Source organism: Bufo bufo, chromosome 9 (assembly GCF_905171765.1).
Source record: "Bufo bufo chromosome 9, aBufBuf1.1, whole genome shotgun sequence".
In the NCBI taxonomy this organism is placed as follows: Eukaryota; Metazoa; Chordata; class Amphibia; order Anura; family Bufonidae; genus Bufo; species Bufo bufo.
The window spans coordinates 156,649,285-156,676,761 of NC_053397.1; the positions used below are offsets into that span (position 1 = coordinate 156,649,285).

The 27,477-nt window shown below is 44.9% G+C and overlaps 1 protein-coding gene and 1 long non-coding RNA gene across 2 annotated transcripts in view; one reads left to right on the forward strand and one right to left on the reverse strand.

Moving 5' to 3' along the window:
• Positions 1-27,477, reverse strand: part of LOC120979356 (extracellular serine/threonine protein kinase FAM20C-like) — a 120,260-nt gene that overhangs the window by 43,306 nt on the left and 49,477 nt on the right. Inside the window, exon 6 of the mRNA XM_040408066.1 lies at positions 20,473-20,653. Coding sequence (XP_040264000.1) covers positions 20,473-20,653 — 181 coding nt within the window. The remainder of the gene's footprint in view (positions 1-20,472; positions 20,654-27,477) is intronic.
• On the forward strand, positions 10,437-25,756 carry LOC120979357. Its single transcript, XR_005774274.1, has 4 exons — positions 10,437-10,550; positions 21,406-21,415; positions 25,240-25,249; positions 25,746-25,756. It is a non-coding gene; the product is annotated as an uncharacterized LOC120979357 (long non-coding RNA).

Sequence of the window (27,477 nt, forward strand, 5' to 3'; positions counted from 1 at the left end):
CTTCCTCCACATATTTGTTTCTGCACCCTTCAGAGCAATACAGTAGGAAGAACATCTGAAGTTTTATATTTTATGCATAAATCCACCATATGCGAAATACCAACACCACCCTATTTGCCACCGCATCCTATCAATAGTAATAGCGTAAATAGGTTACACAAATAAATACTAATATCAATCAGACATTGAAGAATTGGGCAAATGTTACAGTAGAATAATAATTTTCTAGATCTCAACTAATATTCTATATAGGTTTGCATATGTCAGAACTGATTTGGGGGCATTACACAAAATAGCATTAGATCATAAAATGACAGATGAGACTAATTTGCGCCTTGTATTGTTGAAGCGCTTCAAAATGGTCCATCAAACCATATACAGATCATTTTCAGCCAGCAGGTGGCAGTACAAACCTTTTATTGTGATTTACCAGGTGACAGTTTTGCAAGTATGTGCCATGTGGTTTAGACAGCAGGAATAAGCCGATGTCATAGATTATTTTTATTCTTGTATTGTAGGAAAACTAATGGCACTTTTTAGATGAGTTTCCAGTTTAGTAGAAGGATGCAAAGTATCTTTCTTCTCTTACCATTCCACAATTAACATTACTGCTTTCTATATACATCATAATAGATACTAAATACCAGGGAAACTACCCAGCCCTCCGTAGCTTACGCTCCCTCCAAACTGGACACAGGTCACTAATACAACTTCCTTTTTACTGTTTATCAGGTTAGCTACATAATCACCTACTCTAACCATGACACACCACTGTACAGAAGACATACCTTTTCTCCCCACTTGTCAACAGGTTACCAACCTACGTTCCACACTAGATGCCAGATCTATTATCACCACCAGAATAAAATGACCTACTTATTTGGTCCTTATAGTTACTATCTATAATAAGTAACATACCTAAACAAAGTGCAGTGCTAACCTACCTGCCCCCTTTCACTGGAAACCAGCTACTGTCCACCCCCTCAGGTAGATAACAAGTTGTCTGCATACTCGATCTACCTTTTACTATCTCTTACTACTACAGTAAACCCTTGGGATGCCAAATATATATTGTATAAAGCTCCTATAATATAACAGTTGTAATAAGATACTACAACAATTAAATTGGTGAGACACTTTGTAAGAGACTAATCATCTGGAGAATTTTAAAAGTCAGAAGTTGAAACAATATCAGATGTATGTTTGGTAAAGTTGATGCATTTAAAGTCTCACTCCTACTACACCACTTTCTATGCCCACACCTATATTATTATATATATAGTAATATAATATATTATATAGTAATAGCATAAGAAAAAAGCACCGCGGCACTCACCACTGGTCTACACACTGCTCCCTAAATTCAGTGTCATCTTTTACTATTCTGGCGAGGCGCATGAATTGGACCATAATGTCTATCTTCTATATCATCCTTCTTCGCCTCTCGCTTTCTTAAACTTAACATGGATAAGACAGAATTCATAATCTTTCCCCTATCTTGCTCAACCCCCCCAACAGACCTATCTATCATGATCAATGGCTGCACACTCTCCCCAGTCAACAAAGCCCGCTGCCTTGGAGTGACCTTGGATTCTGCCCTTTCCTTCCGACCGCACATCCAAGCCCTTTCCACCACCTGCCGCCTCCAACTCAAAAACATCTCCCGCATCCGTGCTTTCCTTAACTTTGAATCTGCGAAAATGCTTGTACATGCCCTCATTATCTCCCGCCTAGACTACTGCAACATTCTCCTCTGTGGCCTTCCATCTAGCACTCTCGCACCCTTCCAATCTATCCTCAACTCTGCTGCCCGACTAATCCACCTCTCACCCTATTACTCCTCTGCCTCTCCCCTCTGCAAATCCCTTCACTGGCTCCCCATTGCCCAACGAATTCACTTCAAAGTACTAACAAATACATACAAGGCTGTCCATAACCTGTCCCCTCCATACATCTCTGAGCTACTTTCCCGATACATCCCCACACGCACTCTCCGATCCTCACAAGACCTCCTTCTCTCCTCTCCTCTTATTGCCTCTTCCCACAATCGACTCCAAGATTTCTCCCGTGCATCCCCCATACTCTAGAACTCGCTACCCCAACATATCAGACTCTCACCTACAGTGGAATCCTTCAAAAGAAACCTGAAAACCCACCTCTTCAGACAAGCCTACAACCTGTGACCCTGCTGCCTCTATACCGCCATGACCAACTTAACCTGCACCTACTGTGTCCTTCTCCCATACCATGTAGATTGTAAGCCCTCACTCCTTCTGTACCAGTCTGTAACTCGTCTTGTTCCTGCTTAGTGCACTTGTCTGTATTATGTATGTGCACCGCTTATCATATGTACAGCGCTATGGAATGAATGGCGCTTTAATAATAAATAATAATAATAATAAAAAAAATGAGAGGGGGGGACAGAAAACACATTCTCCTGCAGCGAGAAGCAGCATGGATAATTAAAACACAAGCCATGGGCCCTTTAGGGTTAAATGACAAGAATGATTTAGCTGTTTTCATTTGATTGGTTTTAACACATGTGTTTTATATATCACTTTAAATGTAACTAGTGACGTATGTGAGATGGGGGTATTTATAACCCCCTCCTCCTCTACGTCACAGGAGGCTTGACAAAGCGCAACACAGCGCGAAACAGCTGTAGCCTATCTTTCCACCTGTGTTTCGTCCGTGTCCACTATATGTACTAAGAAATAAACTGCAAACAGCAACTTTGTGACCAGTGGTGAGTGCCGCGGTGCTTTTTTCTTATGCTATTACTACTATAACCACTACATCACCGACAGAGCACCACCGTGAAGGTTCGGGACTCCAGTGTTTAAAATGGCTCCAGTGATCGCACAGACACATGCAGCAGTGCCGGCTGCGCTCTTTCCCTCACCCTCTGTAATATATTATATACATAGTAAGATTGCAACAATTTTTGCGACTTTTAAAAAATATTTTAGTTGATAAATCTGGATTTAATCAGCTTTATGAAAATAAAATTGAACTATTTGGCCCAATACCATCCCTACAGTCAAGCATGGCGGTAGCAGCATCATGCTGTGAAGGTGTTTTTCAGTGGCTGGGACATGAAGACTGTTCAAGGTTTAAGGAAAGCTGAATGGGGCAAAGTACAGAGATATTCTTAATGCAGACCTGATCCAGAGTCCTGGACCTCAGACTGGGTAGAAGGATCACCTTCCAACAAGACAATGACCTTAAGCATACAGGCAAGACAACACAGGAGTTGCTTAGGGACTAGTGAAGAGCAAGCATGCTTGGCCGAATACCGGTTCGGCTCGAGCATCGCTATGTTCGGCACATGGTGGTACTCGGCCGAGTACTCCATGTGCTCGAGCGCCATGCTCGAGTCTCCGCCCAGCACTTTTCGCGGCTGCTAAGCAGCCAATAAACGTGCAGGTAAGTACTGCCATCGATGTAATGCCAGTAGCCATGTTGGCTGCTGGCATTACAGTGATTGGCTGGCCGGAATGCCTCATCGGGTGCTACATAGCACCCGATGACACGTGCTCGGATCAGTCATAGTCAGGGAGAGCATAGCGTAGGAAGGGAAAGGCAGTGTAGGGAGCGAAATTCACAGTTATTATTCTAAGAAAGCTTTTCAAAGACCCAAAAGTCCTTTTAAGGACTACTGTGTGTGTGTGTGTGTGTGTGTGTGTTTTAGAGCAGCAATTTATTTTTACCTGCGCTAAATTGATCAGTCACGGGGACAGAAATTTGCTGTTTTTACTACCAAAAGCTTTTCAAAGATCCCAAAGTCCTTTTAAGGACTACTGTGTGTGTGTTTGACAGCAGCAAGATATTTTTCCTTAATACCTATTAGGGGCATATACTGTACATCATCCGCAGGCTGTGTCTTTTCGCGTAAATTCAAATAATCAGCGCCATATTTATTGTCTATAGTGTGCGTTTAATACACATTCGTTACATATACAGTACTCCATCCGAAAACTGTTTCTTTAGCGTAAATGAAATAATCAGGGGCCAGCCCTCATCTACTGTCTCTGTAGTGTCTGCGTGTAATACACATCTGTGACATATACAGTACTCCATCCGAAAACTGTTTCTTTAGCGTAGATTTAAATAATCTGGGCCTAATCTAGTGTCCATAGTGTGTGGCTTTCTGTGACATATACAGTATGCCATCCGAAAACTGTTTCTTTAGGGCAAATTTATCTAATCTGGGCCTAATATAGTGTCCATATTCTGTGGGTTTCTGTGACATATACTGTCCCGCATCCGAAAACAGTGTCTGTATTGCAAATTCCAATAATCTGGGCCTAATATAGTGTCCATAATTTGTGGTGTTCTGTAACCAATACTGTACTACATCAGAAAACAGTGTCTGTATTGCAGATCCCAATAATCTGGGCCTAATATAGTGTCCATAATCTGTGGTGTTCTGTAACCAATACTGTACTACATCAGAAAACAGTGTCTGTATTGCAGATTCCAATAATCTGGGCCTAATACAGTGTCCCTAATCTGTGGTGTTCTGTAACCAATACTGTACTACATCAGAAAAAAAATCTGTATTGCAGATTCCAATAATCTGGGCCTAATATAGTGTCCATATTCTGTGGTGTTCTGTAACCAATACTGTACTACATCAAAAAACTGTGTCTGTAGTGCAGAATCCAATAATCTGGTCTTAATATAGTATCCATAATCTGTGGTGTTATGTAACCAATACTGTACTACATCAGAAAACAGTGTCCGTATTGCAGAATCCAAAATTCTGGGCCTAATATAGTGTCCATAATCTGTGGTGTTATGTAACCAATACTGTACTACATCAGAAAACAGTGTCTGTATTGCAGATTCCAATAATCTGGGCCTAATATAGTGTTCCTATTCTGTGGTGTTCTGTAACGAATACTGTACTAAATCAGAAAACAGTGTCTGTATTGCAGAATCCAATAATCTGGGCCTAATACAATGTCCATAATCTGTGGTGTTCTGTAACCAATACTGTACTACATCAGAAAACAGTGTCTGTATTGCAGATTCCAATAATCTGGGCCTAATACAGTGTCCCTAATCTGTGGTGTTCTGTAACCAATACTGTACTACATCAGAAAACAGTGTCTGTATTGCAGATTCCAATAATATGGACCTAATACAGTGTCCATATTCTGTGGTGTTCTGTAACCAATACTGTACTACATCAGAAAACAGTGTCCATATTGCAGAATCCAAAATTCTGGGCCTAATATAGTGTCCATAATCTGTGGTGTTATGTAACCAATACTGTACTACATCAGAAAACAGTGTCTGTATTGCAGATTCCAATAATCTGGGCCTAATATAGTGTTCCTATTCTGTGGTGTTCTGTAACGAATACTGTACTAAATCAGAAAACAGTGTCTGTATTGCAGAATCCAATAATCTGGGCCTAATACAGTGTCCATAATCTGTGGTGTTCTGGAACCAATACTGTACTACATCAGAAAACAGTGTCTGTATTGCAGATTCCAATAATATGGACCTAATACAGTGTCCATATTCTGTGGTGTTCTGTAACCAATACTGTACTACATCAGAAAACAGTGTCCATATTGCAGAATCCAAAATTCTGGGCCTAATATAGTGTCCATAATCTGTGGTGTTATGTAACCAATACTGTACTACATCAGAAAACAGTGTCCGTATTGCAGAATCCAAAATTCTGGGCCTAATATAGTGTCCATAATCTGTGGTGTTATGTAACCAATACTGTACTACATCAGAAAACAGTGTCTGTATTGCAAATTCCAATAATCTGGGCCTAATATAGTGTCCATATTCTGTGGTGTTCTGTAACCAATACTGTACTAGATCAGAAAACAGTGTCTGTATTTCAGATTCCAATAATCTTGGCCTAATATAGTGTCCATAATCTGTGGTGTTCTGTAACAAATACTGTAATACATCAGAAAACAGTGTCCGTATTGCAGAATCCAATAAACTGAGCCTAATATAGTGTCCATAATCTGTGGTGTTCTGTAACCAATACTGTACTACATCAGAAAACAGTGTCTGTATTGCAGATTCCAATAATCTGGGCCTAATATAGTGTCCATAATCTGTGGTGTTCTGTAACCAATACTGTACTACATCAGAAAACAGTGTCTGTATTGCAGATTCCAATGATCTGGGCCTAACATAGTGTCCATAATCTGTGGTGTTCTGTAACCAATACTGTACTACATCAGAAAACAGTGTCTGTATTGCAGATTCCAATAATCTGGGCCTAATATAGTGTCCATATTCTGTCGGTTTCTGTGACATATACTGTCCTGCATCCGAAAACGGTGTCTTTAGCGGACTGTAAAACAATCTGTGCCACATCTAGTGACAAAACCATTAATATGAAGAAGGCGAGCACTAAGGGACGTGGAAGTGGGCGTGATGCTGATTGTGCACGCAGAGGCCGTGGTCTTGTGTGCAATGAAACTGTGCCTGCTGCCATTGTACCAGAAAAAAAACATCCACCGTACCCAGCTTCATGTCCAACTTAGCTGGGCGGCGCAGGAGAACACTCCAAATTGCTGAAGATAATGTTTAAGCACCACCCTCTCTTCCACCAAGTCCGGTCTCTGTAGCCAAGAGTCTGGTCAACCGAATCCTCACTCTGATCATCCTTCCTCCATGGAGAGGCTTTCCAAACGAGTGATCCCACACTCGGATATTCTGAGGAGCTCTTTCCAGCGCCACTATTACATTTGGCCCTCGCGCCCAGCATGCTTGAAGAGGGACCTGAGATATTGTGCCCACAGTCTCAAGAAGATGACGGTGGTGAACGGCAATCATTCGTACACTAGGTGGATGATGATGAGACACAGTTGTCAATCACTGAGGTTGTGGTTAGGTCAAGTCAAAAGGATGAGCAGAGTGAGGAAGTGGAAGAGGAGGTGTTGGACGATGAGGTCACTGACCCAACATGGAAAGGTGAAAAGCCGAGCGAGGACAGCAGTACAGAGGGGGAGGGATCCGCAGCACCAATACAGGCTGAAAGAGGCAGTGGGGTTGTAAAATGTAGAAGTCGGCCCACACCAAACAGGCCAGCAACCATTACACCAAGCACCCTCATGTTCCGCAGTATGGCACTTTGAGGAAAGTGCAGACGACAAAAGAGTGGTTTGCAACCTGTGCCATACCAAAATGAGCCGGGGCGTGAACACTAGCAACCTCACCACCACCAGCATGATCCGCTACATGGCATCCAAGCACCCTAAGTGGGCCGAATGCCTGGGTCCACAATCTGGGTCTGCGGGTCACACCACTGCCTCCTCTTCCTCTGTGTTACGCACTGCTGGCCAATCCCCTGTCGAAGGCGCAGGCCCAGATGCCCCTCGCCCTGCACCTGGACTTTTGCATGAACCATCAGCAACAACATCCACTTCCCTGTCCCAGCGCAGCGTCCAAATGTCCATAACACAGTCATTTGAACGCAAGCGCAAATATCCACCCACCCACAGGCCATAGCACTAAATGCGCAACTTTCGAAATTACTGGCCCTTGAAATGTTGCCATTTAGGCTTGTGTACACTGAGGCCTTCCGCACCCTGATGTCCGCCCGCCTTACATCAACATGTGTCCCAGAACATCACCCGTGCCCTGACCAACACACCTACTGGGAAGGTCCACTTCACCACGGACACATGGACAAGTGCTAGTGGCCAGGGACTCTACATTTCCCTGACCGCACACTGGGTGAATGTTATGGAGGCCGGGAGTGAGTCGTAACCTGGGATGGCACAGGTGCTACCCACGCCCAGGATTGCGGGCCCTACGTCCATCAGGGTCTCCGCCAGCAGCTGTGTTACTGGCTCCAACCCACACTTCTCCCCCTCTGCCTCCTCCACTTCCACCTCCAGCAGCAGTCAGCCATCAGTCGCTAGCTGGAAGCAGTGTAGCACTGCTGTGGGTTAGCGTCAACAGGCCATGCTGAAGCTGATCTGCTTAGGGGACAAACAGCACACCGCCGCAGAGCTGTGGCAGGGTATAAGGGACCAGCCCGAGCTGCGGCTCTTGCCACTCAACCTACAACCAGGCATGGTTGTGTTTAATAATGGTCGTAACTTGGCGGCTTTGGAGATCGGCAACCTGACACGCATCCCATGTCTTAAACTTAGTTGTTCAGCGGTTTATCAAAACCTACCCTAATTTGCCAGACCTACTAGTGAAGGCGCGCTGCGTGTGTGCCCATTTCCGCATGTCGTGCACAGCCTCAGCCGGTCTGTCAACGCTGCAGCAACGCTTGCGGCTTCCAGCTCACTGACTGTTGTGCGATGTGAGCTGTTCCACATGTTGGCCAGGCTTTGTGGGCAGCAGAGGGCAGTTGTGGAATACCAGCTGCAACATGGTCAACGCCTTTCGAGTCAACTGCCACTGTTCACAAGCGAGGAGTGGGCGTTGATGTCAGACCTCTGTGAGGTTTTAAAAAACTTTGATGAATCCACACAGATGGTTAGTGGCGATAACGCTATTTTCAGCGTAACCATCCCACTGCTGTGTCTACTCAAACGATCGCTGCTCACAATTAAGGACAATGCGCTGAATGTGGCAGATGAGGAAATGGGGGAGGACATTACACAGGTTGATAGCCAGCCCACCCTCAGTTCGTCTTCTCAGTGCGAATTGGACCATGAAGAGGAGGAGGAGGAGCTGGAGACAATTCCATCTGTTCAGCATGGATGGGCAGAAGAGGAAGATGAGGAGATGGAGAGTCATCCTGATGTCGACATCGACGTCTTGCTTGTTGGTACTCTGGCACACATGGCTGACTTCTTTTTAGGCTGCCTTTCCCACGACCCACACATTATACGCATTTTAGACAACACAGATTACTGGTTTTTCACCCTTCTCGACCCCCGCTACAAAGAGAGCTTCTCATCTCTCATTCTTCTGGTGGAGAGGACAAGCAAAACAGTGCTATACCAGAAGGTCCTTGTTGAAAAATTGCTCCAAAGTTAATAGGGCAGACATCCAAATGGATCGTTGCCGTCACGGGGATGTGCGATCGCCTAGAAGTTATCTAGAGTCAACAAAGCGGCAGCAGGCCCTCACCTACAAGTCCAGTCTCAGTAGCCAAGAGTCTGGTCAACACAATCCTCACCATGATGGCACACTGGGTGAGTAGCACCAGACTTGCCCTCCAATAGATCCTTGTTAACGGAAAGTGTACTCATCCCAATAACAGGGCCGCTTAGGAGTACTGTATTGTTATTTATCGTCACTACCTCCCCGAGTCGGGAGTGGGTAATTGCCGCGCGTCTGCTGCCTTCCTTGCATGCTTGAGCTTTAATAACTTGACCCACCCTCTCTGGGCGGTTCACAATTAGGAAAAAAAAGGGGCAAGGCAACAACAGCCAATCAGATTTCAGCAATTGACCTCCCTTGGATGTGATATCCCTTTCTCAGGCTCCCTCTCTGGCATCGAACCCTGATTCCCCGTTACCCGTGATCACCATGGTAGGCGCAGAAAAGAACATCAACAGTTGATAGGGCAGACATCCAAATGGATCATCGTCGTCACAGGGACGTGCAATCGCCCAGAGGTTATCTAGAGTTACCAATGCGGCAGAAGGCCCTCGCCCCTAAGGTTTTAGATGGTCAGATAAGCAGGCCCTTGCTCCAAATGTTTTTGAGGGTCACCAGTAGGCCATCAATAATAATTTTTCAAGGGTGTGCATGATGCCCTCCTTTATGTGTAACAAAGCCCGTTTTGGAGTGCTTGTAATTTTTGGCAGCCCTTTCACTTAGTACATAGGCTTTATGAGTGTAGGAGTCCCACTACCTGAACAATTGTACCACAATGTGAATGAGGCCCTCCTTTATGTGATATACAGGCTGTTTCGGAGTGCCTCTTGCTTGTAATTTTTTGCAGCTCTTGCACTTTATATACAATTGAATATAAAGGAAAGAATGTTTCCTAACAATTTTTCCTGTAAAATTGATTTTTGGGGGGTTTTTGTGCGTATTTTTGTCAGTCTGTAAAAGTGGCGTACAACTCGGACTACATGGTTCCCAACAGCGACCTGGGAGTCCAAGATGCATCCAGACATCGTCCCCATGCAGTTCCTGATCCATTTCGGTGGTGTTTTTGTCACTTTCTGACCTTTTCTAATGGACCAGGCACCCTACCCTCTTTAGAGCAGGGGGTGCCTGGCTGTCTCCCACTGACTTCCATTATACTCGTGTGCTCAGTCGAGCACACGAATATAGCAATGTATTCGGGCCGAACACCCAAATACTTTGGTGCTCGATCATCACTATTAGGGACTTCTCTGTGAATGTCCTTGAGTGGCCCAGCCAGATGCCTGGCTTGAACCCAATCAAAAAAATTTGGAGGGCCCTGAAAAACTATCACCATTCAACCCGACAGAGCTTGAGAGGACCTGCAGAGAAGAATGGCAAGAAAACCCCCATATCCAGGTGTGCAAACTTTGTAACATCATACCCAAGAGGACTGGAGGCTGTGATCACTGCCAAAGGTGCTTCAACTAAGTCCTGAGTAAAGGGTCTGAATACTTATGTCAGTGCCGTTTTCACTTTCTCATTATGGGGTATAGAATGATGGGGGAAAATTTGATATACCGGTATATATTTTTTGTTTTAGCACAAGGCTGCAGCATACCAAAATGTCTGAAGACTTTTTGAATGCATTGCATATAAATGCCTAGTCATGTGTGTGTGTGTGCATATATATATATATATATATATATATATAGTCATGTATGTGTAGATAGATAGATGTGTGTGTTTATATATATATTGTAGGAAGGCACAGGGGTCCGTCATTGACGGAAGGTACGTGTCGCCGAGGTTCCTGGCCTCAGTGAGATAGGAACCGGTAGTTTAGTGTGTCAGCAGCAGCTAGGCTGGCTGACATGGTGTTTTTTACTTAGTGTGGCTGTAAAGCTGATCCGGGCCGGTTCTTATTGGGAGCAGCCAAAGAGCAGGGTGGGTGGCTGTTCCCCCTGTTCCAGGCCAGGTTTTAGGTTGGGAATAAAACCAGGACTCTGGTTTATGTGGTGTGAATTAACACCATGACTCTGCAGTGTTGTTTTTGCTTTATTGCTTTTTTGTGTGAATAAACACTGAACTTTTGCTTTAATACCGTGTTCTTGCCTCTGTACTGCGTCCGCTTACCCTGCCTACCAGAGCAAATCCCTACAATTGGTGGCTTGGATGCGGGCAAGCGCAGTGAGGCTGGCGTGAACGCCGAAAAAATTTTGGTTTGCATTTTTGGGCACGGTTGTATGTCAGTTATCAAACCAGCTAAATTCAAACCTGTCACACGACAAAATGGAGGCTGTTGTGAAGGCCATCATGGAGGCTAATTTGCAGCAGCGAGAGACCAACCTGCACCAGCGAGAGGCTAGCAATTAGCAGCAAGAGACCAATCAGTGGCTGCTACAACATGTGATGGCTTTGCAGACAGTAGGAGCAACCCCAAGCGTCCACGATGCCCAGAAAGCAGTCCGTGCAGCGATCCCTAAGATGACACCCACAGATGACATCGAAACCTACCTGGCAATGTATGAGAAAGTGTCCACCAGGGAAAGGCTGCCCCAGGACCAGTGGGCTGAGGTTGCCGCTCCTTTCCTGGCATCAGAGTCTCAGCGGGTGTATTTCGACTTGCCGGACGATCAAGCGGCCGACTACCCAAAGGTAAAGGGTGAGATTTTGGCAAGACTGGGGGTGAATGTGCTGATCCGGGCCCGGCGGGTACATCAGTGGGGGGTTCAACCCGGCTGAGCCTGTGAGACCCCAGTATTATAACCTGCTCAACCTTTTGCAAAAGTGGCTACAACATGATGTGCTGAGCCCCACGGCTATGCTGGACCGGTTGTTAGCAAATATGTCCTGGAGGGCTCTGCCACCCTCTCTCCAGCGATGGATTGGCCAGGTCTCTCCAGGTCTCTCCAGGTAATGCGCTTGAGATGGTCGATTTGGTGGAGCGCTATCAGGCGACCCAGAACTTGCAGGGGGGTTCTTTTAGGAGGGGGGCAGTCAAATCCCGTAACTCTCCACCCCGGACCCGGCGACTGGTGCCCACCAAACCCGCCCAGGAGGTAACCCCTGTGGACGCCGATCAATAATCTGCTGGCGGTGTCGGGAGCCTAGCCATGTTCGAGCTGACTGTCCACATTAGGGGGAACCCATGGACACGAACTATGGCTTTTGTCAATCATTGTATGCCAGAAAACTGTGTGCACTGGGTGCTCCGGAGTCTCTGAACCACCTGTGCCAGGTGGAGGTGGGAGACACTCCAGCGGAGGCTCTGTTGGACTCAGGGAGTCTGGTGACCCTGGTACGCTCTGCTGAGTACACCATCCGTAAGGTCGGAGTCATATGTATACATGGGGACTTAAAAGACTACCCTACTGCTATGGTATCTCTGTCCATGGTTTCCGGCAAGGTCGCAACCAACCTACTCTATGAACTTATAAAAGGGAGAGACTTCCCAGGCTTCCCGACACTGCGGCCGGTTACGAGAGTGACTGATACCCATGAGACAGGGGTAACCCTAGCAGAGTGGCCCGGCTCAGGGGGGAGACCAGAACCCTGGGAACCTGAGTCCGAAGGGCCAGCGGTAGGGGTGAACACCACTTCGGTGAAAGAGGGGGAAACAACCCCGCTAAGTGTAATGGTGGGAGACATGGAGGACTTGCCGCGGGGGCCTGAGCTGGCAGACCTCAATGTCTCTGGGGATAATTTTGGTACTGCACAACACCGGGATCCAACCTTATCCCGAGCCTGGGAAAATGTACTAATAATAGATAGTGAACCACAACAACCAGGGGCAGAGTCGGTGTTCCCCCATTTTGTGGTTCACCAGGATATGTTGTATCGGGTAAATCCTCTGCGAGGTGAATCCATTGAACAGTTGGTGGTGCCCCAGGCTTATCACAAACTCGTGTTACAGTTAGCCCATCAGCATGTTCTCGGGGGTCATCTGGAAATGCAAAAAACACAAGAGCGGATACTACAACGGTTTTACTGGCCCAGTGTGTTTAAAGAGGTGGACGAGTTCTGTAAGTCTTGCCCGACCTGCCAGGCAACTAGCCCTCAGCACCTTTTTCGCAGTCCCTTGGTACCTCTCCCTATCATCGAGGTACCGTTTGAGCGAATCGCTATCGACCTTGTAGGCCCAGTACCCAAGTCCGCTAGGGGACACCAACACATCTTGGTTGTCCTTGATTACGCTACTCGGTACCCGAAGGCAGTGCCATTGCGACATACATCGGCGAAACTTATAGCGATGGAGCTAATGGAGATGTTCTCCCGAGTGGGGCTTCCAAAAGAGGTTCTGACTGACCAGGGGCCCCCTTTTATGTCCAAGGTCATGAGGGAACTCTGTAAGTTGCTGCATATTAAACAGTTACAGACGTCCGTGTACCATCCACAAATGGATGGTCTGGTGGAAAGGTTTAATAAAAATCTAAAAACCATGTTAAAAAGGGTGGTGTCCAAAGATGGGAAGGATTGGGACCTTCTTCTGCCCTATCTCATGTTCACAGTGCGAGAGGTGCTCCAGGCCTCTACTGGGTTCTCGCCCTTCAAATTGCTATATGGCAGACATCCTCGTGGCTTGTTGGATGTAGCCAAAGAGGCGTGGGAATAACAACCCACTCCGTATAAAAGCGTCCTTGAATATGCTACTTAGATGCAACAGCAAATAGAGACCGTTTTGCCTCTTGTCAGGGAGCATATGGAGGCCGCTCAGCGAGCCCAAAGTCGGATCTATAATCGGCAGGCTCGGGTCCGGATCTTTAACCCGGGTGATCGGGTTTTGGTTCTGCTACAGACCGTGGACAGTAAGTTCCTGACTAGATGGCAGGGTTTCTACGAGGTACGGGAAAAAATTGGAGAGGTAAATTATAAGGTACATCAGCCAGGGAGGCGAAAGCCAGAGCAAGTGTACCATGTTAATTTACTAAAACCTTGGAAAGATAGGGACACCTGTACGGAAGACAGCCCGCGGCCGGGCTTGCTTGGGGAAAAGGTTCCGGCTTCTCTGTCTGATGCAAGGGAAGCGGTTGCCACAATAAAAATTGCTGCTAAACAGGCTCAGGAGACCAGGGAGTTCATTAGTCTGAACACGGATGTGTTCTCGGACCTCCCTGGACGCACTTCCGCAATCCAACATGACATTGTCACTTAGCTTCAGGCAAAAGTCCGGTTAAAGCCATACCGGAGTACCCGAGGCTCAGCGAAAAGCCATCTCGGAGGAAGTGCAGCTCATGCTGCGGCTAGACGTCTTTGAGGAATCTAAAAGTGAGTCGGTCAGTCCTATAGTCTTAATTCCTAAGCCAGATAGGACGTTACGATTTTGTAACGATTTTACGAAGTTGAACGAAATATCTAAATTCGATGCAAATCTCATGCCTTGGGTAGATGAACTAATTGAGAAGTTAGGCCAAGCCAGGTATTTTTCTGTTTTGGACCTCACCAAAGGGTACTCGCAGGTACCCTTGACGGAGGCTACCAAAGAGAAAACTGCCTTCATCACACCAGAGGGGCTGTACCAATATAAGTTCTTTGGCCTGCATGGCGCCCCCGCCACTTTTCAACGTCTAATGGATATTGTACTTCGTCCACATCCTGGACGATATTATCATTTACAGTATCGACTGGGAAAGTCACCTGCCCAAAGTACAGGCCGTAGTGGACTCCCTTCGAAAGGCGGGACTAACAGCTAACCCAAAGAAATGTGCAATAGGGTTAGAGGAGACTAAATACCTTGGGTATGTCATTGGGCGCGGAGTCATCAAACCCCAAGTAAACAAAATAGAGGCGATACGGAATTGGCCCCGACCTGCCACCTCTAGACAAGTAAAGTTGTTCCTGGGAATGGTGGGCTATTATATGAGGTTTGTCCCCCATTTTGCCACTTTAGCGGCTCCATTGACAGGGCTCTTAAAGGGACGAAAGTCCGTGATAGTCCGCTGGAATGACCAGGCAGAAGAGGCTTTCTCCGCTTTGAAGTCGGCCCTGTGTGGGTCCCCGGTTTTGGTGACGCCCGACTTCAAGAGGGAATTTGTGGTACAGACCGATACCTCCGAAGTAGACCTCGGTGCGGTACTGTCTCAGGAAGTCAACGGGGAGGAGCATCCCGTTGCCTTCCTCAGCCGTAAGCTCACTCCAGCGGAGACCCGATACAGTATAGTGGAGAGAGAGTGCCTGGCCATCAAGTGGCCACTCGAGTCTCTCCGCTATTATCTGTTGGGGAGGAAGTTCTGACTGGTGTCCGACCAATCCCCTCTCAAGTGGATGAGCCAGGCCAAAGAGAGGAATGCTCGGGTCACCAGGTGGTTCTTGTCTCTACAAAACTTTAAGTTTACAGTAGAACACAGGGCAGGCCGGTTACAGGGCGTGTGTTCACCCCCTCAGGGTTGAACAAAGGGGGGAGGTATGTAGGAAGTCGCAGGGGTCCGTCATTGACGGAAGGTACGTGTCACCGAGGTTCCTGGCCTCGGTGAGTTAGGAACCGGTAGTTAAGTGTGTCAGCAGCAGCTAGGCTGGCTGACATGGTGTTTTTTACTTAGTGTGGCTGTAAAGCCGATCCGGGCCGATTCTTATTGGGAGCAGCCAAAGAGCAGGGTGGGTGGCTGTTCCCCACGTTCCAGGCCAGGTTTTGGGCTGGGAATAAAAACCAGCCAGCAGTCACAGCTGTGTGTGGATTACCCTGCATTTTCATAGTGGAGCTGTGAAGCACTGTGGTGTCGGGTTCCAACCAGTTGGTAGCATGCTGTAGAGCCGCGCGCTGAAAATCAAGCGCCCTAAAGCCTGCTGTGTATTGCCATGGACAAAACAATCCGCCAGTTGACATGTTTGTGCTGTGGACTTTATGTGGTGTGAATTAACACCAGGACTCTGCACAGTGTTGTTTTTGCTTTATTGCTTTTTTGTGTGAATAAACACTGAACTTTTGCTTTAATACCGTGTTCTTGCCTCTGTACTGCGTCCGCTTACCCTGCCTACCAGAGCAAATCCCTACTATATATTTAAAGCAAAAGTTCAGTGTTTATATGTGTATATATTGTGGGGGGGTCACTATGGTAGACACTTGGTAGCGTTGCAGGAAGCAGGGACACAGACAGGATAAAGTCCAAGTTAAGTGTTTTTTTTATTTCACACTTACATATTCCAACAAAAGCATAGCCTTAACAAATAGGCTTAAACAAACAAAACCCTGCTCGGCTGAGACAGTACCTGATACAACAAGACAGTCCCAGACTATAGGTCAGGTACAAATGGAAAGTATTGGGTGGCACATGCTATACCTTCTGTAGTTCAGCAGGCAGCTTCTCAGGTATGCTCAGCTCTACACTGAGCTTTAACCCCTTAGTGACTACCCATACACCTTTTTACGGTGGTCACTAAGGGACTTTTTGCGGCGGCCCAGTCTAAGCTCTGCACAGGTCCCCCGTGCAGTGGGGACCGGGCTCTCACATGAGAACCGTGGCCCTGCTCTAACAGCCCGGACCGGCAGGAGTGCCGATCCGGGCTGTTTAACAATTTACATGCCGCGGGTAATGGCGCCCGCCGCATGTAAAGTGCTGACAGAGGGAGCAGACTCCCTCTGTCTCCCATCGGCACCCCGCAAATGCGATCGTGGGGTGCCGATGTGTGTCAAGGCTGCCTGGGGTCTGATGTAGGCCCTGGAGCAGCCTTGAGTAATTTCCAGCAGGCTGCGCCTCTCTGGTGCAGCCTGCTGGTCAATGTCAGAATAGCATTGCCATTAAAATGCAATGCACAATAGGTATAGTGCATGGCATTTTAAAAGCAATCAAAAAGCTGTCTGTTGTAGTCCCCTTGTGGGACTATTAAGTGGAAAAAAAAGTAAAAAAAAAAAATCTTCCCCATATGTTTGGTATTGCCATGTCTGTAACGACACATGTAAATTATCCCCTACAGTGAACACCGTAAAAAAAAAAAAAAAAAAATGACAAAATTGCTAATTTATTCTTAGTTGCCACCGAAACGTAATAACAAGTGATCAAAAAGCGCCATTTACTCCAAAATGATACCAATAAAAAATACAAGTCGTCCCCTAAAAATCAAGCCCTTACACAACACCATATAAAGAAAAATAAAAAAGTTATGGGTCTTGGGAAGTGGCAATGCAAAAATGGGGTTTTATTGCAGAAAAGTCGTAAAGAGGAAAAAAAAAATATTTGTATTTGGTATCACTGTAATCGTACTGACCCAGAGAATAAAGATTTTATGTTATTTATACCGAAAAATGAATGCCATAAAATTTATAACGTAAAAACGCAGTTGCAGTATTTCTGTTTTTCCCCATCTCCCTCCCAGAAAGAGTTAATAAAAGCTAATCAGAAAGTTATATGTACCCCAAAATGGCGCCATTAAAAACTACAACTTGTCCTTCAAAAAACAAGCCCTCTTAAAGCTATATAGACGGAAAAATATAAATAAGTTATAGCTCTTGGAACGCGACGATTCAAAAAGGAAAAAAAAACGATTGGTCAGTAAGTCCCAAAACAGGCTGGTCACTAAGGGGTTAAATTAGGCCCTAACGACCCATGTGACTCAGCTGTGATCTATTGAAGCCCAGGACCGAAGCCCGGGTGGAGTGAGCGTCCCACTGCCAACCTCACTCGCTCCAGTATGAGAAGGTCCCAGTACATATTTTACAATCTGTCTATGTTAGCTATGGCTACGGTTTTCTCTTTTGCCTGATCGGAAGACATCCTTATGCATCCTGAACGGATTACTCTCCATTCAGAATGCATGGGGATATACCTGATCCTTTTGACGGAACTCAGTGCTGGAAAAGAAAAACGCTAGTGTGAAAGTACCCTTAACCCTTCAGTTCCCAGAGACACACCCAATGCTTACCACACACAGTTTAACCATTTCAAAGGCATATATCGGTTCTCCCAAACGATACCCTTCTCACTATATATATTTAGTGGGGAAAATAAGTATTTGATAAACTGGCGATTTTGCAAGTTTTCCCACCTACAAAGAGGTCTGTAATTTTTATTGTAGGTACACTTCAACTGTGAGAGACAGAATAAAAAAAAATCCAGAAAATGACATTGTATGATTTATAAATTATTAAATTGCATTTTATTGCATGAAATAAGTATTTGATCACCTACCAACCAGCAAGAATTCTGGCTCTTACAGACCTGTTAGTTTTTCTTTAAGAAGCCCCCCTACTCTGCACTCATTACCTGTATTAACTGCACCACCTGTTTTATCTCGTTACCTGTATAAAAGACACCTGTCCACACACTCAATCAATCATACTCCAACCTCTCCACCATGGCCAAAGCCAAAAAGCTGTCTAAGGACACCAGGGACAAAATTGTAGACCTGCACAAGGCTGAGATGGGCTACAGGACAATAGGCAAGCAGCTTGGTGAGAAGCCAACAACTGTTGGTGCAATTATGAAAATTGAAGAAACACAAGATGACTGTCACTCTTCCTAGGTCTGGGGCTCCATGCAAGATCTTGCCTCGTTAGGTAAGGATGATTCTGAGAAAGGTCAGGAATCAGCCCAGAACTACATGGGAGGACCTGGTCAATGACCTGAAGAGAGCTGGGACCACAGTCTCAAAGATTACCATTAGTAACACACTACTACGTCATAGATTAAAATCCAGCAGGGCACGCAAGGTCCCACTACTCACGCCAGTACATGTCCAGGCCTGTTGTCGCCAATGACCAGAGGAGGCATGGGAGTCATGGGAGAAGGTCAGATGAGACCAAAATAGAACTTTTTGGTATCAACTCCACTAGCCGTGTTTGGAAGAAGAAGGATGAATACAATCCAAGAACACCGTCCCAACTGTGAAGCATGGGGGTGGAAACATCATACTTTGGGCGTGCTTTTCTGCAAAGGGGACAGGACGACTGCACTGTATTGAAGGGCGGATGGATGGGGCCATGTATTGTGAGATTTTGGCAAACAATCTACTTCCCTCAGTAAGAGCATTGAAGATGGGTCGTGGCTGAGTCTTCCAGCATGACAATGAACCAAAGCAAACAGCTTAAAGGCAACTAAGGAGTGGCTCCATAAGAAGTATTTCAAGGTCCTGCAGTGGCCTAGCCAGTTTCCAGACCTGAACCCAATTAAAAATCTTTGGAGGGAGCTGAAACTCAATGTAGCCCATGACAGCCCCGAAACCTAAAAGATCTGGAGAAGATCTGTATGGAGGAGTGGGCCAAAATCCCTGCTGCAGTGTGTGCAAACTTGGTCAAGAACTATAGGAAACGTCTGACCTCTGTATTTACAAACAAAGGTTTTTGTACCAAATATTTAGTTCTGTTTTTCTATTGTATCAAATACTTATTTCATGCAATAAAAAGCAAATGAATTATTTACAAATCATACAATGTGATTTTCTGGATTTGTTTTTAGATCCGGTCTCTCACAGTTGAGGCTACTTTCACACTAGCGTTCGGGGCTCCGCTTGTGAGCTCCGTTTGAAGGCTCTCACAAGCGGCCCCGAACGGATCCGTCCAGTCCTAATGCATTCTGAGTGGATGCGGATCCGCTCAGAATGCATCAGTCTGGCACCGTTTGTCCTCCGCTCCACTCAGCAGACGGACACCTGAACGCTGCTTGCAGCGTTCGGGTGTCCGCCTGGCCGTGCGGAGGCAAACGGATCCGTCCAGACTTACAATGTAAGTCAATGGGGACGGATCCGTTTGAAGTTGACACAATATAACTCAATTTTCAAACGGATCCGTCCCCCATTGACTTTCAATGTAAAGTCAAAACGGATCCGTTTGCATTATCATGAACAAAACCAAAAAAAAAAATATATATATATTTTTTTTTGTTCATGGTAATGCAAACGGATCCGTTCTGAACGGATCTAAGCGTTTGCATTATAGGAGCGGATCCGTCTATGCAGATACCAGACGGACCCGCTCTGAACGCAAGTGTGAAAGTAGCCTGAAGTGTACCTACGATAAAAATTACAGACCTCTCCATTCTTTGTAGGTGGGAAAACTTGCAAAATAACCAGTGTATCAAATACTTATTTTCCCCACTGTATGCACGAATGTATAAGTGTATATACACAGTATTACTATATCCATTTCCCATAGGCTTCCATGTTAGAAAAAAACATATACTGCACAGTATAAGTTTTTTTTTCTGGATACCTCTGTATGGAATAGCAAAGCAGACTGCACAATCCCACACAGCAAACAGACCTGATGGATGCCTAAAGGACACTCTATTGGCCTCTGTCAGGCTAATGGAGGCCTATGGATACGTTTGATGTATGCTTCGGGAGGGCATTCATTAGCACTGGCAGGACAGGGCGAAGCATAAAGAATGAGTGGGGAACAGCTTGGGGAACAGCCCTGGGCCTATGGGCCACTTAATCCGCCATTAACAGCCTACTCCTGTAGTGATGCCAGCACAGAATCATAGGCATTGAAAGGAACCTTTCTTTTTTACTTACTCTGCCTTTTTATTTTTATGGTATGATCGTCTCCAAGGGCTGCGCCAGGATTTCCTTTTGGCCAGTGCGGCATCTGGTAAGAAAGCAGCCAGAGAGCCCTCTAGAAGGTCAGGCTTACCACACAGAGCATGTTCTGTGGAGCAGTAGTACGAGCATTCACCATAGAAGCAAACATTATTGGCTGGGGAAAAAAGACAGAATACACAAATTAAAATGTTTATTAGAAATAAGGCAGTGATCTGCACTTGCATAATTAAATTGTTATGGTTAGACAACATATAGAAGACTATTTTTAAGAGAGAGTATTCATTGCTATTAGGTTGGAGGACAAATTCTGACAATCCAAGAAGGTAACATCAAACTTTGTGGTTTAGATACATGTTCTTAACATTTTGTCCAGCTGCAGCATTTGTGATAAATCCGTTTAATCTCAATTCCATGTTCAATTTGCAGATTTCACATTTTCCCTTCCCCGCAGTGAAGTCTAGAAAATCCAAGGCTCTGATGATAAAAAGGCCAAGGACATGGTATATAATGAGGTTAGATGGATTTCTGCAGTCACGTAGTCTAGGTTTCAGCTTGAAAATAATCATACAGATATATTTGGTGGCTTGCCTTTGTTTGAATCATGTGGAGTCTCAACTATGAAACCTCCACATATCTGCAAACACTGAGCCAACAAATAAATGCACTCAGTAATGATTTTCAGTATAAAACTCTGAAAGTCCCCTTTGCACCTTATACCTGGAAGAATTTCCAATTCGCATTTCAGTGAAAAAGCTGTGGTCAGTAGAGGTGACATGAAATATTCATGGAAACAATCCTTTAGTGGCATCAGAACAATATACGGGTATACAGGTAGGTGCAGCTATAGCCAATGCATGAAAATGAATTTATGTACAGTAGCAATACAATCCAGGCTATTGTGTTTAGAAATGCCATAGTACTTTGTAAATCTGTAATCTCGTCAAACTTCTTCCCAATGGAGAAAGGTCCAAAGTACACAAATAAATCAGAGCTCCCACACAAGCTTCGTGCAAGCAGAACTTCTAGAAAATTGCAAGCTCTCCTGAGTAGTCTGCTTAGTAAGTACTTGAATTTTTCATGAAATAACAATGCTGGAGCATCTTTTCTTGAATCTCTGTGTTGTGCTGTTGTTTTGTTATTCCTCTGAAATGTATGATTAATGGACACCTAGGTGTCACCATTTGGTGGTGAGGCCCTACACAATCTGACACTGTTCAATTAGCGCTCATATTGTCAGGGTATGTCCACATGGTGCAGTTGTGATGCAGTTGCGATGCGGCTGCCCTGCAGTTGAGTACCTCACAGCCACGTGAGCAGTAGCTGGCTGCCATAACTAATTAAGACCACACTGTTTAGTTGGTCTGCATTGTAAATGATCGTGTAGCACCTGCTACTGCACTACCATCAACAATGCAGACTGACTAAACAGTGTGGTCCTAATTAGTCGATTGGAGCCTCATGACAACCACGTCATGACCGAATCATGTGGTCGTACATTTCAGACTGTGTATGGACACAGCCCTTTGACATGTGGAATGGTAACGCACAGTTGTCAATTTATTCATAAATGTTCAGGAGTAATAACACAGGAATGGCACAATGCAGAGTTCTAAGAAAAGATACTCAAGAATTCTACTTTCTTGGGGAATACAAGTATTTACTAAAATAGACATCATGAGAGCTTAAAGGTGCTTTTGAACCCTTTAGTGACCACCAGTATGCCTTTTTACAGCAGTCACTAAGGGGCCTGAGGATAGGCTGACACCTTTTTACAGAGGCCTATTTTTAGTGCTGCACAGGTTTTCCATGCAGGGGAGAGTTAGGGCTGGGTTCACATGGTTGATGGGCTCCTGTTCTAAAAGCCTGGAGAGTCAGAAATCCCGACCCAGGTCATTTAACCTCTTAGATGTAGCAGGCAGGGACAGCAGAATTGGTTTAGAGGGAGGGGGATCCTTCTGTCTTCCATCCGCACCCTGCGATCTCTGATGTATTTGCATGGCAGCATGGTGGCATAATGAAGGCACCAGGCCTGCATGTAGTATATCCATATCAGGCTGTGCCTGCCTGGAACAGCCTGCTGGTGACTGTCGGTATAGCACTGACAGTATAATACTCTGTACTGGATAAGCAGCACAGAGTATTATGGAAGCCATCAAAAGAAAAATTTCCAAGTTAAAAAAATATTAACTTTTTCCATTGATAAAAACCCCTTCAATGGAAAAAAATTGCAAAAATAAAATCCCCACCACATATCTGGTATCACTGCCTGCATAACGACCCGCACAACAAAATTATCATATAATTTATCCTGGAGGTGAACCCTGTAAAAAGAAAAAAAAGACATTATAAAGTTATTTACGCTGAAAAATGAACGATGCAAAATTTATAATGTAAAAATTCAGTGGCAGTTTTGCTGTTTTTCCCATCCCCAAAGAGTTAATAAAAGTTAATTGAGTTATGTGTACCCCAAAATGATGTCAATAAAGCCTTCATAAGACTACCTCAAAATAAAAAAGGCCCCTTTCACACGGCGAGTTTTCCGCAAAGGTGCATTGCGTTACGTGAACGCATTGCACCCGCACTGAATCCTGACCCATTCATTTTAATGGGGCTGTGTACATGAGCGATGTTTTTTACGCATCACTTGTGCGTGGAGTGAAAATCGCAGCCTGTTCTATATTCTGTGTTTTTCATGCAAGGCAGGCCCTATAGAAGTGGATGCAATGTGATTTTCATGGATGGTTGCTAAGTAGATGATGTTAATAAATAGGGATGAGCCCCGGGACCCCATTAAAGACAATTTACTTTATTATTTTCCATTATAACATGGTTATAATGGAAAAAATAGCATTCTTTAATACAGAATGTGAAGTAAAATGTCCATTGAGGGTTAAAAAATAAAAATATAATTACTTACCTCATCCACTTGATCGCGCAGCCGTTATTGTCTTCTTTTTGCAGGACCTGCAAAAGGACCTGTGCTGACGTCATCGCAGGTCCTGCTGAATGAAGATAGAAGGTTCTTCCCTCTCTTCCTATTGAGAACACATGCCTGCTTGGCTATTCCAAGCAGGCATGTGGATGAGGGCATTGGGAATAATAGGTGGGCTTTTTCCCATCCCCCAAAGAGTTAATAAAAGTTAATTAAGTTATGTGTACCCCAAAATGATGTCATTAAAGCCTTCATAAGACTACCTCAAAATAAAAAAATTATAGTTCTTGGAATGCTTCAATGAAAAAGTAAAAAAAAATTGATTGGTCACTAAGGCCCAAAACCTGCAGGTGACTTAGGGGTTAAAGAGGACCTGTCACCTCTTTTCTGACATGTCTGTTTTAGTAAATACTTGTATAACCCATGAAATAACAACTCTGGAACATCTTTTCTTAAATCACTATTCGGCTGTTATTCCCATTGATTATTTTTAACCCCTTAAAGCTCGGGCCAATTTAAATTTTTTAAATTTTTTTATTTTTCCTCCCCACATTCCAATAGCCATAACTTTTTTATTTTTCCATTCACATAGCCATATTAGGGCTTTTTTTTTGCAGGACAAGATGCATTTTAATGGCACAATTTATTTTACCATGTCTTGTATTAAAAAATTGCAAAAAAATTATTTGTGGGGTAAAATTGAAAAAAAACAAACACAATTCTGCCAAGGTTTTTGGGGTTTTGACATCACAGCGAGCGTTCACTGTGCGCTAAAAATGACATGATGCCCCTATTCTGCAGCTCAATACGATTACGGTGATAGCAAACTTGAATAGTTTATAATTTAGTTTTATTACTTTTAAAAAATAACCTTCAGGAAAAAAATCTACATTTTCTTTCATCACCATTTTCTGACAGTGATAACTTTTATATTTTTATATGTCTACAGAGCTGTATGAGGGCTTGATTTTTGCATAATAAACTAGTTTTATTGGTACAATTTTTGTGGTATGTATGACTTTTTGATCAATTTTTATGTACAGTTGTGTTCAAAATTATTCAACGCCCACTGAAATTGAGTATTTTGGCCAGTTTGACATTGATTTTGATCATTTCAGTCATCTTGTTTACAATTAAATCAAAGAGGCACTTGTAAGTCAGACAAATATAACATCACACTTATAATGAAATAACCACAAATGTATTTTCTGTGCTCACATCATTATCAGTTTTATTCAACCCCCAAGTGACATTCAATCTTAGTACTTAGTACAACATCCTTTTCCAGTTATAACAGCTTTTAAACGTGAAGCATAGCTTGACACAAGTGTCTTGCAGCGATCTACGGGTATCTTCGCCCATTCTTCATAGGCAAAAGCCTCCAGTTCAGTCACATTCTTAGGCTTGCGCGCTGCAACTGCTTTCTTTAAGTCCCACCAGAGGTTCTCAATCGGATTTAAGTCTGGTGACTGCGATGGCCACTTCAAAATGTTCCAGCCTTTAATCTGCAACCATGCTCTAGTGGACTTGGAGGTATGCTTGGGATCATTGTCCTGTTGAAAGGTCCAACGTCTCCCAAGCCTCAGGTTTGTGACGGACTGCATCACATTTTCATCCAATATCTCCTGGTACTGAAGAGGATTCATGGTACCTTGCACACGCTGAAGCTTCCCTGTACCTGTAGAAGCAAAATAGCCCCAAAGCATGATTGTCCCCCCGCCATGCTTCACTGTAGGCAAGGTGTTCTTTTCTTCATAGGCCTTGTTCTTCCTCCTCCAAACATAGCGTTGATCCATGGGCCCAAACAGTTCTAATTTTGTTTCATCAGTCCACAGAACACTATCCCAAAACTTTTGTGGTTTGTCCACATGACTTTTGGCATACTGCAGTCGACTCTTCTTATTCTTTGGAGACAGCAAGGGGGTGCGCCTGGGAGTTCTGGCATGGAGGCCTTCATTACGCAGTGTGCGCCTTATTGTCTGAGCTGAAACTTCAGTACCCACATCTGACAAATCTTTTTTCAGTTCCTCAGCAGTCACACGGGGACTTTTCTCCACTTTGCGCTTCAGGTAGCGCACAGCAGTCGAAGTCAGCATCTTCTTTGCCACAACCAGGTAGTGTTTCAACAGTGCCCTTTGCCTTGAATTTCCAATGGTGTCTCTTGGTATGTTTAACATCTTTGCAATCTTCTTATAGCCATTGCCCTTCCTGTGAAGAGAAATCACCTCTTCTCTTGTCTTCCTGGACCATTCTCTTGACTTCACCATGTTTGTAAACACACCAGTAAATGTCTAGAAGGAGCTGAGTATCACAGTCCTTTTAAATCTGCCTAATTGGTGCTTATTATGCTTGATTGCTGCTCCTTGACATCCACAGGTGTTTTCAATACCTGATCGAAAACACTTGAATGAACCTCTGTTCTTAAGAGTGGTAGTCTTTAAGGGGTTGAATAATTGTGTCAATGAAGAAATCACAAAAAAAAACATTTAATACTGTATTACAAAAACAATTGATGTCATTTTAGTTGCATTTGGTTCTTTAAAAAGTCCTTGTAAGATTTCATTCTGAACACAATTACAAATGTACACTAAATTCCCTAAAACCCTTTACAGCATTGGGGGTTGAATAATTTTGAACACAACTGTATATAGTGGGATTTAGCTCTGGTAGAGGCAGGATTGACAGTGACACACAGGATGAAGTCCAAACAAAGTTCCGCTTTATTGTGGTTTCAACAGCAAAAATAAAGGGCCTTTACATTTCAGGCAAAACACAAAAACAAATCCTGCTCGTCTGAGTACCACCTAAACAGTGTTTCAGTAACTATCCTATATACGGTACTGTCAGCCCTGAAGTTCCTCTCACAGCAAGTTACTCACAAGCACCAGCATATCAGTCCCAGCTCTTTTCCAGCTCTCAGCCCAGACTCTTCTATGAAAGTACTGCAGGTGCAGCCAGTGGCGTGGCCAGGGGGGGGCCACGGCCCCCCCTACATCACGCTGTGCCCCCCCATGTGCCCCCCCAACTGAGCGGCTGCAGCCGGGCACAGGGAGATGAGCGCTTCCATTGCGCTCATCTCCATAGTCATCTGTCTGTGCTGCGGTGGAGCAGGGGAGGGAGAGGCGTGTCCCTTCCCCTTCCTCTGATAGGCTGCAGGCACTAGGCCAGCAGCCTATCAGAGGCCGGCGCAGGCGGCGCGATTACATCATCGCGCCGCCTGACCCATACAGCGCGGGACACCGTCCGGAAGAGGCCTGCATCACTGACATGGAGGTAAGTATAAGTGTTTTTTTTTTTTTTTACAATAGTTTTACAGGCACATTAGGGGGGGTCTTGTTACTGGCACATTGGGGGGCTTATTACTGGAACATGATGGGGGGGCTTATTACTGGAACATGATGGGGGGCTTATTACTGGAACATGATGGGGGGGCTTATTACTGGAACATGATAAGGGGGCTTATTACTGGCACAAGATGGGGGGCTTATTACTGGCACGTGATGGGGGCTTATTAGTGGCACGTGATGGGGGCTTATTACTGGCACGTGATGGGGGATTATTACTGGCACATGATGAGGGGCTTATTACTGGCACATGATGGGGTGCTTATTACTGGCACATGATGGGGGGCTTATTACTGGCACATGATGGGGGGCTTATTACTGGCACATGATGTGGGGCTTATTACTGGCACATGATGGGGGGCTTATTAGTGGCACATGATGGGGGGCTTATTAGTGGCACATGATGGGGGGCTTATTACTGGCACATGATGGGGGGCTTATTACTGGCACATGATGGGGCGCTTATTACTGGCACATGATGGGGGGCTTATTACTGGCACATGATGGGGGCACTTATTACTAGCACATGATGGGGGCACTTATTACTGGCACATTATGGGTGGGCACTATAGGGGCATCTACTGACGCCACAAAGAAGGGGTATTTTATATGGGGGGCTCTGTACAGTACCATTTTATACTGGGACACATTATGGTGGGTACTATGGGGAAGGGGGGAGAGGAGTACTATGGAGTCATCTAC